General features: G+C 43.5%; 1 protein-coding gene and 1 long non-coding RNA gene across 9 annotated transcripts in view; one reads left to right on the top strand and one right to left on the bottom strand.

Annotated features, from left to right (window-relative positions):
• APP (amyloid beta precursor protein) overlaps positions 1 to 12,698 on the bottom strand; it is a 277,992-nt gene that overhangs the window by 9,241 nt on the left and 256,053 nt on the right. For 4 of the 7 annotated variants that reach the window (XM_023238836.2, XM_023238838.2, XM_023238840.2 and 1 more), the window contains 3 exons: positions 10,926 to 10,979; positions 4,231 to 4,331; positions 352 to 498 (listed from right to left, as the gene is read on the bottom strand). In XM_023238836.2, the coding sequence (XP_023094604.1) occupies positions 352 to 498; positions 4,231 to 4,331; positions 10,926 to 10,979 (302 nt within the window). The remainder of the gene's footprint in view (positions 1 to 351; positions 499 to 4,230; positions 4,332 to 10,925; positions 10,980 to 12,698) is intronic. The other 3 variants (XM_023238837.2, XM_023238839.2, XM_023238842.2) reach the window with 1 other exon arrangement.
• LOC109503362 lies at positions 429 to 11,227 on the top strand. Of its 2 annotated transcripts, XR_006584903.1 has the most exons (3): positions 429 to 551; positions 8,378 to 8,588; positions 10,835 to 11,227. It is a non-coding gene; the product is annotated as an uncharacterized LOC109503362 (long non-coding RNA). The 2 variants fall into 2 exon arrangements; XR_002162294.2 differs by lacking the exon at positions 10,835 to 11,227 and having other exon boundaries at positions 8,378 to 8,674.

The following is a 12,698-nucleotide window of genomic DNA, read 5'->3' as shown; positions in this document are numbered from 1 at the left end:
TTTTCACTTCTGACTTCCGTTGTCTTTTTTTCTTTTCTTTTACATGCTGGAGGGTGATCGCAATCTCTTGAAGTCAGGCATTATACTCAGTAGTATTTTGACATGTCCATACGTATTATAAGAAGCTGAGGGAGCAGCCTCCAACCCAAGGCCTTGATCACAGTATTTCTAAGTCGGAGTGCATGAAGACAGAATAAGAACACAGCTGCCACCCTGAGTGAGCACCATGCGGGAATGTGGACTTTCCTTTTCAAAGAAGAGACACCTGGAGGATTCTGAGCTTAATGCCACGGACAATCTCCCTCGTAGCCTTCAACTCCCACTTGCAAGCATGCCGCCAAGGTCACCTACCTCCACGACACCATGATGGATGGACGTGTACTGTTTCTTCTTCAGCATCACCAAGGTGATGACAATCACCGTTGCTATGACAACGCCGCCCACCATGAGTCCAATGATGGCACCTTTGTTTGAACCCACATCTTCTGCAAAGAACACCTTGAAAACAAATCAAGAAAAAGGACTGTAATGGCAGGTGACAACCGGAGAAGGTATGTGAAAAGTTTCAGTATGGAAGTGTGAGTTGGTGGCAAACTTGTTACCTGCTGTGTACTTGGGGGAAAACACAAACAAACAAAAAAAAAAACCCAAAAAACCCACACATTCTATTTACCAAGAATGACATCTGTGGTCTACACAACAAAGTACAGCATGTGGCTTCCCCAGTTCTGGGAAGTCTACTCCCTCCCCTGCCATCCCCTGCATGTCTCTAGAAAGGCAAAACAGAAGCCAAGAGGAACCCTGAAACCCTCGACAGGTGGAACACGGGTGAGAGGTGGGGGGGAGGGGGACCTATCAGCGGCCGTAGAGGCACTGAGCGTGATTTTGAAAGCAGATCAGCTGGGAGACCTGATGCGTGACCACGACGCCTTAGGTCCTTTTCAAACCCCCCAGATGTCCCAACTTCCTCAGATGGACATTAATACGTAGGAAATCAAGCATCTGAAACAAAGGAGTTCATCAGAAGAAAAAGGACATCTTGTTACCTCCTTTTAGCCAATACTTCAATAATTCAAGAGGACGATACTTAACCTTGAGAAGCGTGATGCTTCAAAGACAGTTTTCTTTCAAAGGGAAGAGGTAGGAGGCGACGAGGTGAGAATTTTAATAGTGACGCAGAACTCCTGCTGGCTGTTCTCTCAAGAAACCCAAGTAAAGCTGTGGTTTTATTCTTGCTGTCCATTTGGATTTAACATACAAAAAATTTGGAAAACACGGCCGAAGATATGCATTCACTTTGCTGCGCAGCATTCCTTCCTACTGTTTATAAAGCAAGTCACTATTTTCAACCTCATCTAAGCTAAAGGGAATTAGAAGACCACACTGCACCTTCTAGAATCCTGTTACGTAAGGAGATGACCATATGCCAGATCACTGGGCCTCACAACTACTAAACACGCACCATATTTAGCACCTAAATTAATAAAAACAGCTCCCTAAATAATTTCTTTCAGTACAACCGCAGCATAGTAAAATGACTGATTTTCACAGGGAAAAGGAACATCCTAGAATCTGAAAAGGCAACATAAAATGCAGCCAATGAAGCCAATTTCGAAAGGAGTCTTACTCAGGGTGTAGCTGCAACAAAATGAGAAACTGTTCATAATTATTCCACTTTCTCAACAAATATGCTAGTTCAACAGACTTACAAAAAAGCAAATTGTTAATTAGCTAATGATACAAGAGTGAGGTAATCAGGAATAAGTGCAAGCCTGGACATCTTCCTATGCCTTTAAGAAAATACTGTAATTTTGTAATATTCATCGCACTAATTATAGTACATTATCTTATCAAGTAGCTCAGTTGAGGGAGCGGATTCTCCTAATTGCTGCACTGCCATTAGTCACTGTCACATTACAGGAGTTAGTGTAACCGTGGAGATGGGTTTTTATGACATAGGCTCCAGAAAATGCAAGTCTGCACATTAATCTTCGGCTCTGTGCCCCACAAGCCCCCAACTCTTCAGTAGTTCCCCCGGGGTTTTGTTTTGTATTGTTTTTTTTAACGTTTATTTATTTTTGAAAGAGTGAGAGAGAAAGAGTGACAGGAGTGGGGGAGGGGCACAGAGAGAAGGAGACACAGAATTGGAAGCAGGCTCCAGGCTCTGAGCTGTCAGCACAGAGTCCGACCCGGGGCTTGAACTCAGGAACTGTGAGATGATGACTTGAGCCGAAGTCGGACGCTTAACCGACTGAGCCACCCAGGGAACCCCCCCAACAGGGTTTTTTAACCTCTTCAGCAGTAGCCAGATCAAGAGTGCCCCTGATTCTGTAATAACGGAGACTGGATTAACCCGCCAATGAAAATCGTGCTTCAAAAAAAGCGAAACGTTCTTGTACAAAAACGCTTATGGGAGTCACAATGCAAATCTGAACCACAAGTCGGTTTGGGATTTGCGCCGATTGTTAAGTGACAAGAGGCCTACACAATACTTCACAGGCATTTCCTTTGGGATTGACTACTGAGATTTATCATTTTATTGGTGAATATTGGAAAGATATTCCCCCCTGAAAGAGCACGCACGTGCCCAAACACACACGCGTACACTTACGTGCCTGAGAGCGAGTTCTTCTCAAGCATTATTATTGCTAGGCGAACCTTGTTATCATTTTTTGCTGAGTACTGACTGTGCAATACAATCGTCTTCTTTGTTTATTTAACCTCCTTACCATGCTTACTGATAAGATGAAGGAAACCCTTGGGGCTCCTGGGGGGCTCAGTCGGTTAAGTGTCAGACTTAGGCTCAGGTCATGATCTCGCGGTCCGTGAGTTCGAGCCCCACGTCGGGCTCTGTGCTGACAGCTCGGAGCCTGGAGCCTGCTTTGGATTCTGTGTCTCCCTCTCTCTCTGCCCACCCCTTTGCTTGTGTTCTGTCTCTCTCTCCCTCAAAAATAAATAAATGTTAAAAAAAAATTTATAAAAAAATTATAAAAAAACGATGAAAGAAACCATAACATAATGTAGGATTCATTTATCTGAAGCTTTTGGTAAAAGATTTTATGTATCTACTGGAGCTGCGTCCAAAGGGACAGGTGCACTTTGATTTACTATGATTCTAATATTCGGGGGAAAAAGAGGAGAGGGAGGAGATTTTGTCTGAAAAGGAAGCTGCCATCTTCTTTGCTCCAACCTTTCAATGAGCGACCCTGTTGGGAAAGTCATGTCCTGCTTACCTCCTGCCTCCACCCACCTTGGTAGAAACCCAAAGATCCTGGCCCTGCAGAACCTAAAATGTGGGCGTTGGGGAAGGGACAGGGAGGGACAAGAAGGAGAGATGAAGTGGCACAAGCAAGACAATTATAAACGCCAACTGAAGAGAAGAGCCATAAAACGTGTTCTGGGAAACCAAGTAATGTTCGCACACGTGTTCATTTGAGATTTTGTTATTTCAAATCCACCTCTTATCACCTGTCTTCCTAGAAAACAGAGTGGAAATTAATTAGAGTGGATATTTTTATTATTTTTTAATGTTTTTATTTATTTTTGAGAGAGAGAGACAGAGACAGAGAGAGACAGAGAGAGAGAGAGAGAGAGAGAGAGAGAGAGAGAGAAAACATGAGATGGGGAGGGGCAGAGAGAGCGAGAGGGAGACACAGAATCCGAAGCAGGCTGTAGGCTCCGAGCTGTTGGCACACAGCCCGATGTGGGGCTTGAACTCACGGAGCATGAGATCATGACCTGAGCTGATGTCGGACAGTTAACTGACTGAGCCACCTAGGCGCGCCCTAGAGCGGATGTGGTTATATAAATTAATTCCACTTTAAGCCCTCCCTGGGCTCAGCTAACCTTCTAGGTGTAAAAAACTACTATATAAAGACCCTCCTTTTTTTTCAACGTTTTATTTTTTTTTATTTTTGGGACAGAGAGAGACAGAGCATGAACGGGGGAGGGGCAGAAAGAGAGGGAGACACAGAATCGGAAACAGGCTCCAGGCTCTGAGCCATCAGCCCAGAGCCTGACGCGGGGCTCGAACTCACAGACCGCGAGATCGTGACCTGGCTGAAGTCGGACGCTTAACCGACTGCGCCACCTAGGCGCCCCTAAAGACCCTCCTTTACGTTTCCATGACGATCCTATATAGGCAAGCGCTGTATTTTTGTGGATTTCTGGCCCAGAACGAACAAGCGTTAACAGGTCATTTGGCAGGAAGAGGTAAATTAGTTGACATACCAGTTTTTGATGATGAACTTCGTATCCTGACTCATGTCGGAACTCGGCATCCATCTTTACCTCAGAGATCTCCTCCGTCTTGATGTTCGTCAAGCCCGAACCTGCATTAATCCATAAGCATCGCACCGTAATTAAATTACACAGGGCGGTCAATTCATTTTATCTGTAAACAATAAGACTGTAACACAAAGGCTACCAAAACCTTCTTTCTAGGCCTGGAGTGAGAGGAAATAGATTAATGACTTTCTTCAAGGAAACTGACACCCTGTATTTAAACCCTTAACCCTTACCTATTTTAAACAAAAAGAAATTAAAGATTAAAGAAATCCAAAGTTAAAGCTTCTACTGCCTTTAAACACACACCTTTAATATATATATATATATATTATATCAATTGCCTTTAAATATATATATACACATACACACATACACATACACACACACACACACACACACACACACACACACACACACACACATATATTTTTCATGGGGAAAACCAGAAGTTAAATGCCAGCTGGGAGGTTAGCAAGGATGTGTTCCCAGAATATACTGGCTTGTTTTGGGGGGCTTATTCATAGTTTAGTCTATTCTGTGTCTTTTCTCATGTGTTCTCATTCCTCCAGAAAAAATAATAAAAGTCTGTAAAAAACGAGCATTAATTACGTGGTAGAATCAATCTGCTACTTTAGGGCTTTGTTCCAACTACATATAAATTATGTTCGTGTACCTATGCAGCGAAGCATTGTAAAAATCCTATCATTTATTTAATTAAGTGACTTAGTTATAGATACAGAATGTAATCGGTTCATCTGCTGAATAAAGAGCTGCAGTACATAATTTTTGAAAATGTTTCTGTGGGACTAACAGAATTTGAAACTTACTAACTCCTCTACAAATTGCTATATGATTCCTTACACTAATGGTTATAATAAATTTCATTTTTCAAATAATAATTTGAGGCTAAAAAACAAAATATAAAGCCAGTTTTAACACAAAACCTGAAAGCACAAAATATAAACATCAGTTCCTATACTGTAGCATTTAAAGATCAAGTGTCAGAACTTTAGGATGAGAAAGACTTAACAAAATCACATCCTCTACAGTCTTCCTATGGGGGTGGGGGGCAGGGGTGGGGGTGGGTGGCAAAACCCCGCTCCTGAGTGGAAAAAAAAATCTATACATTTACCTCCATTTCAGACAGCCCTGCCTACAAGAATGATGTCCTTTCTTCCATTAAGCCTAAATCAGGTCCCCTACAGCAGCGACTCTTTGAGCCTGTGCAGCAGAGCAAGCCAAAACCTCCCCCCTGTGTTACGGCCTTGAACAGATCAGACACTCCAGGAGAGGCATCATGTTCCCGATGGTTCTTGCTCAGGCTACATGTTACCAGGTCCTCCAGCTCCCATGGGACCTAATTTCTTGCTTTTTGTCTAGTCACTCTTATAGTCTTGTCCACCAGGGGCTGTGAGACTTGTCACACACCTTGTTGGAAATGAAATGCACAATGTCCACAAAATACCGTGTGCCAGTCTAACGGCACGGCTCATATAAAAAGAAAGGGGGGATAACTGGACAAGACCATGGGCACCCATGCTGGTTGCGAGAGATCCCTGATTCCTTGTCAAACTGTTCACAAAGCTTCCATTTAATAACTCATCCGAAAACAGATCCAAGACCAATGTCAATCTACCCCTGGCCTGTAGGCTGTCACCCGATCTTCTCTCCTCTTGATCAGAATTAGTTTCTTCTATCTTCCCAGACATCCACAACGATTATGGAGAGCAGTTCCAGGATTTCACCCCTAAGTTCTCCTAGCCTACAATTTGTCTGGGTCACAAGGACTTGGATGTGGGTACAGAGGTGTTGTAGATTTAAAATAGACCCACAGGGGGCGCCTGGGTGGCTCAGTAGGTTAAGCGTCCAACTTCAGCTCAGGTCATGATCTCACGGGTCCGGAGTTCGAGCTCCGCATCAGGCTGTGCTGACAGCTCCGAGCCTGGAGCCTGCTTTGGATTCTGTGTCCCCCTCTGCCCCTCCCCCACTTGTGCTCTGTCTCTGTCTCTGTCTCTCTCAAAAATAAATAAAAACATTTAAAACAGAGACCCACAGATCTGTTAATACTCCCCCTTTCCCGAGGTGGGACTTAATTCCTTTCCCTTCAGTGTGGACTAGATGGAGTTCCTTGCTTCTAATGAATAGAAAATAGAGAAAGTGATCATGGATGAGTTCTGAGTCTAGGTCAAAAAAAAAAAAAGGGCAACGCAGCTTCCTTCTTGTTCTCTTTCTTGGATCACTTGGTCTGGGAAAGCCAGCAGCCATGTCAGGAGGACACTCAAGCAGCTCTATAAAAAGGTTCCCATAAAGAGGTGTGGCGGTCTCTTGCCAACAGCCATGTGAGTGCACCATCCTGGAAACAGACCCACCAGGGTCAAGATTCAAGTCTTCAGATGGTTGCAGCTTTGGACCATGTTCCGATTGCAACCTCATGAGAAACTCTGAGCCAGAGGCACCCAGCTAACCCATGCCTGAAATCCTGAGCATTACAGTAACTGTAAGAAACGAAATGCTTGTTGTTTTAAGTTGCTAAGTTATGGAATTATTTATTTGTTACATTAGCAGATAACTACTACAAGGAACAAGTGCTTCCTTTTTTCGTCTTGATCTACCTTGGGCTTTAATTTCCTACTATCTTTGCTACAGACATAAAGGCAGAAGCACAAAGTGGGACAGTTTCCCTTTCTCTCTCATCTTTTGCTGGCGTCTTCTCAACCATCCCTTAACGCCTGGCCCCGTCCTGAGAGCTGCAGGGCTCTGTGTTCTCTATTTAAATTGCTTTAAAATTATTTCCATTTTCTCATGATTTTCAACTCATTCTGACCTATAATCTTCCCGACACTATTTTTATCGGGCTGTGATGCTAATGCTCTGTTGTTTCTCCTAACAGAGAATATTTTTGCCTATGTAATATAACAGCTGTATATTTTTATCTTTCTATAGCCCCTTTTAAATCTGAGATGCTGGTGTAACCACAGTGATTTCTTTATAGCCTACCCTTTTTCTGTCATCAGGATCTAGCAACGCAACAGTTAAAATTGTATTTCTGGGATTTCTTTAATGTTTATGTATTTATTTTCGAGAAAGAGTGTGGGCATGCAAGTGGAGAAGGGACAGAGAGAGAGGAGAGAGGAGAGAGACAGAATCCCAAGCAGGCTCCACACTCAGCATGGAGCCCGAGTTGGGGCTCGATCTCACAACTGTGAGATCATGACCGGAGCTGAAATCAAGAGTCGGGCGCTTAACCGACTCTTTTCAGAGTCAGTATTTCAGTATTTCAGAATACTGAAAATACTTTTGAAAGCCCCCCAAAATTTGAAATTCATGTAACAAGTCAGAACAGATAATATAGTTCAACAGTTTGTGAGATTCTTGGCAGAAAGAGATCTTTCTAGGTCATTTTTTTGTATTGCATGTACAATCACTTAGTGGAAAGACTGTCTACACACTAAGCAAATCTCACCACAAGGTAAGAAAAATTAATATGTTTGCGTACAGGCAAACATCATGGGTAACAAGCTCATACTACATACGTGATTAAATATTAAGCATAGATTTAAATACACCACAAGGACCTTGGCTTACAGGCTCGTCAGACAGTGTTTTCTCAGTTGTGTGGATTCCATTCTAAGCCCTGGTGTGGCTGCAGTTGTCTACATCATAGTAAGTGAGCAGACTCTGTAGTTCACTTGAAGGGGGAAGGAGGCATGTCCCTCATGAAACCTGTCACATGGCTTGGGGTCAAGGACTTGGTCTCTTTCATGGGGACTGGAGAAGGGTGGTGATAAATTATAGTGGAAAGAGTAGCTTTCCTCCCCCTGTGGAGAGCCTGCTAAGTATTTTTCCTCTTTATTCTGGTCAAAAGGTGTAACTTGACCTTCAGAGTCCATGGTTCCCTGGAAATAAGCCAGGGGAGTAGCTGGAATGGCCACTCTGCCCAGAAATCTCCACTGCTACCACTGTTTCCCCTATGTGACATGATCCTACTTTCTGAAAGTTCCAGTGCCCTGGTTTTTCAGGTATGAAAGACAAAGAGAAGTCATGTTCCTCGGTCATGATTATACAAAAACCCTTTCTTTACTCGTTTCAGAGCGACAACAGCAATCATTCAACAGCGATGCCATCAACGGAATGACATGATAGGACAATCCTGGGAAGAGTCTCTAAGTCTGGAAAGTCTAAAGATATACTTTAGCACATTAGACTCAAGCATGCGGTCTCCTGAAGTGTGATGTTGGAAGAACCAGAACTAATGCTACGAACGTAGCGGGGAATTGGTCCAGATGCTTGGGAGACTCACTGTAAGCACAGAAATAGACAGCATATGTATATATGTCTTAATACAGATCCGGCAAATAGAGCTATTCATAAACTAGAATCTTCCTCACTTTGTATCTGATCGGTCTTTCTTGCCTATGGCCTTCTTTTATTTGGGAAACCCTAGCCTTACACAGTAGAAGAGAGCAGAACTGAGGCCATTCTCTCATCTTTGACTCCTTTCCCCCTTCTTTGCCAATGGATGAGACTCAAATCTTTCAAAACCTTTCTCCAAGTCGTCTTCCAGCATGTGCCCAGGTTAACACATCCCTTGGCGAGTGCCCCATCTGCTTACATCACAGACACCCTGGTTTATACTTTCAGGTGCTTTGGATTCCTCTACCTTTCTAATTCCATCTCCTCGTTTAAATACGCAAAGTGTGTTCCTTCTATTACACATCAAGCCCCTGAGAACAGGCACCTTCTCATTTCATTTCTTTCCACCCACCATAGCATTTAATGCACTGATCTTTGTGAGATATCAAAATGAGACACCGCTGTTACTGAAATATTGTTATAATAAAGACTTCAGATGGCTTCTTCCCTCTATAGAACACCTCTATTTTCTAGCTCTCTCCTTACAGCAGATTGTTTTGGGGGAATGTACGGAAAAGTTATTTTCATGTTAGATTTTTTTAAAAGATGGGGGAAAAAAATCAACTTGGGTGATTATTTTGGTGTCATTCTCCCCGCCTCCGCCCAAATTTCAATAAGAACATATTAGCCTAGAAGGCCCAATGCAGGAACTTTATAAAATTGGTTGAAAGAGTGCTTGTAATACACTTTTTATTCTTGTAGATGAAAAGCATCTCTTTCTTAAAAACAAAATAGAAAGTGCCATAAGAAAAGGCCCAAGGCAAATGACAGTCCTCAGCTGGTCTTGGTCACAGTTACAATGGAGCTGGCCCTCAGCCCTGAGCTCCACCATGGGCTGAGCAGAATGGGGATGTCAACTGGATGTCGACTGCTGGCTCCTTAAAATTCACCGGTGTGACAATGGCAATAAGGGAGACATTAGGAGAGCCCAAACGGTGTCTGACTTACTATAATTTAAGTTCTTCTGAAAAGCCCTGAAGGCAGAGATTCATAAAATCAATGAGATCAGCCGTCAAGATGTGTCACTCCACTGTCCCCGCTGCCCTGTTAACAACCACACAGAGGGCATGACAATGCCACAGGGCAGATTTGGAGTTCTCATAAATGACTGTGGTTGGGGACAGTGGTGGCCCGAGCCTGCACTGGCCATGAGACGGGCAGGTTCTGTTCTTGTCCTGTGACCAACTGTACCGGAAACAGGGACCTCCAAGGGTTAGCATCTCCGAACAAGGTGAATTCCCTGTTCCTTCATGATCCCACGGGGACATGATGAGGATGAGGAAGGAAATAAATACAAGAAGGTATGCACCGTTTGTGGAGTTAAATCTTTCTAGAGTATACAGATTGGTCAATTTAGTAACTACTGTCTTTAATCCACTGAAAACGATGGCTCCTGTGAGTTGGGCAGAGTTGTGCACAAAGTCAAAAACCAGGCTCGTGTGTGCTTCTGTTGTGGTGCGACATTATTTTTAAAACAGTCTGAGACAGAGCCTAAATACAGAAAAAAGGGTGAAGGTGCATTTCTTAACGCTTGGGAAACTATAAAAAATTTAAAAAAAAAGAAAAAAAGTGTCTATTTTAGTATTAATGGCAATGTTAAGTGGTACGAAAAATAAAAGACTTCTACATAAAACTGTGCACACACATCCTTTCTGTCATTTTAGTTACTCATGGGGAATAGGTCCATACGACCCACAGAAGAGAAAATGCAAGTATTTCAGGGCTCTAGAGGTAGTCCCATCCTGGTATTTTTAGGAAGTCACATCGACTTGAGAAACCGACTAAAGTCTGAGCCCAATTCAGGCAGAAAAGGACCCATCTGCATACCAGACAAGAAGGGAAGGAGGAGATATTCGTAGCTGACACCAAGTCACCACCAGACAGAACCTGCATCTCTGTAGGTTTCCATTTTTGAGGACAGAGAGGTCTATTTAATCTTCTCTACTTAAGAAGGAGAGAAAAAAAAAACAACAAAACAACAAAAAAACAAACCCTAAGTTGGAAGGGCTGTTTTACTGTTTGAAAAGGGAAGCTCAGAAAGAAAAAAACAGATTACTTAAATAGGAACTCGGAAGGTAAAGTGTAAGGGAAAGCAAGTCTGGCTTCCAAGGTCATTTCCCATCCTCTCTCTCAGTATCTGCAGGTTAGAGAGGCCATTGATGAAGGAAGGGGACAGCGTCTGCTCAAGCGCACGATGCGGAGACATAGAAGTAACCGGGTTATACCTGGTCGGGTGGTCAGTCCTCGGTCGGCAGCAGGGCGGGCGTCGACAGGCTCAACTGGGCACAGGAAGCAAGAAACACGGAAAGCAAACAAGACAAATCAAGATGGTAAGTGGTGGCTCCTGAACGCAGGGCAGGGCAAAGCATGCGAAATACGCAAGTTCTAAAAAAAGGAGCCGCTGGAAAAGAACCACAGTGAGTTAATCCTGAGTATCAAGGAACAGGGGAGGGGTACCACCTCAAAAGGCTTCTCGCTATCGATGGGCCAACCCTACTACTTAGTTTTCTCATAAAAGCACCCACCAGGACACATCAAAGAGGAGGGGCTGGGGAGCGTGGATTTACCTCTCATCAGGTTTAGAGATGGTTTCTTGGCTTTTGATTAGAAATAAAATACATTATACCCAGCCTGGCGGAAAATCTTAAAGATACCTCCTTCTACAATTGTCCGATCTTACCTTATTTTCCGGTTAATTAACTACAAAAGGGCTCCATTGAATCCCCAGGGGAAATGCCAACGAGAATTTATCGGGAGAGAAAAGTTTCACCACATAATCTGCCATTTTAGTGAATCAAATTTGCTCCCAGTTTGGGGGTAAAAGAAGTAATCCGGAAAGTCAGTCTCTCTCTAATTTTAAAGGCTGGTTTCTCTTTTCATTGATGACATACAGCTGAAATGTGTGCGATGTGAGTATTTCCTTTCGTATTTCTCAACTTTCACTGTGTTTCCTTTGTGAGTAATCTGGGCCAGACCCAAAAAAACAGTGCAGGTGGGACAATGGTGCCCCACCACTGCTTATAATTAGCTGGTATTTCCAAAGTGCTTCTGATTCTCAGAAAAAAATTAAAAAAAAAATTTTTTTTAAATGTTTATTTTTGAGAGACAGCGTGAGTGGGGGAGGAGCAGAGAGGGAGACACGGAATCCGAAGCAGGCTCCAGGCTCCTAGCTGTCAGCACAGAGCCTGACGCAGGGCTCGAACTCAGGAACAGTGAGATCGTGACCTGAGCCGAAGTCGGCCGCTTAACTGATGGAGCCACTCAGGTGCCCCTTGATTCTCAGAAAATATTAACTTGAACTTAGACTGGTCTTTGAAGAAACCGGCAAAGGAGAGAAACCAAGGTTTAAGGATTAATAATTGAACAAGGGGCAAATGAAGCCGAGGAAGGGGAAAAGCCCCTTGGGTAAAACCTGGGAAATACAGGGTAAGAAGGGAAAGAAAGGTGGGCAACGTCCACGGGAAGATAACGTGTGCTCGACAGGATGGCTTTGGGATCAGCAATTTCAATGAGACCACACAGCTTACTGGTGCACACAGCCCAGGCATTCCAAGGTGGGATTACAAACCCAAATTGATTCTGAACGTCACATGTTGGCAGAACAGCGAGGGAGAAGAAAGTGGCAGCAAGTCAAGCCTTCAAAATATGAAAAAATCAGGTTGCTGAGAATTCTGAGACATTTGGATGAAACAAAAAGAGCAGCGTGGGCTGGTCCTTCATCATGCAGACCGGCAACATGGTGAAGGGGGAGATGGAGGTGTCTAAACCCAACGTTCACGATGGAAGCAACTGTGGGCGAATGACCCCTTCTGAGGCCGTTTCTTCATAGGTAAGCTAGCATCTTCAAACTGTAGTGAAATATCCCCAAAATGAAAAAGCCGGTTCAGAAACGCTCAAATATTACACGACTGCATTTATTGAATGTCCTGTTTATTATGGAGAAGGATGACTAACTTCTAGTACTTTACTGGTATGACAGATTAAAAAACATGCTTCCT

This window comes from Felis catus, chromosome C2, assembly GCF_018350175.1.
Source record: "Felis catus isolate Fca126 chromosome C2, F.catus_Fca126_mat1.0, whole genome shotgun sequence".
Taxonomy (NCBI): domain Eukaryota; kingdom Metazoa; phylum Chordata; class Mammalia; order Carnivora; family Felidae; genus Felis; species Felis catus.
The sequence above is the reverse complement of the archived record's forward strand: the minus strand, read 5'-3'. Positions and strand labels throughout refer to the sequence as shown.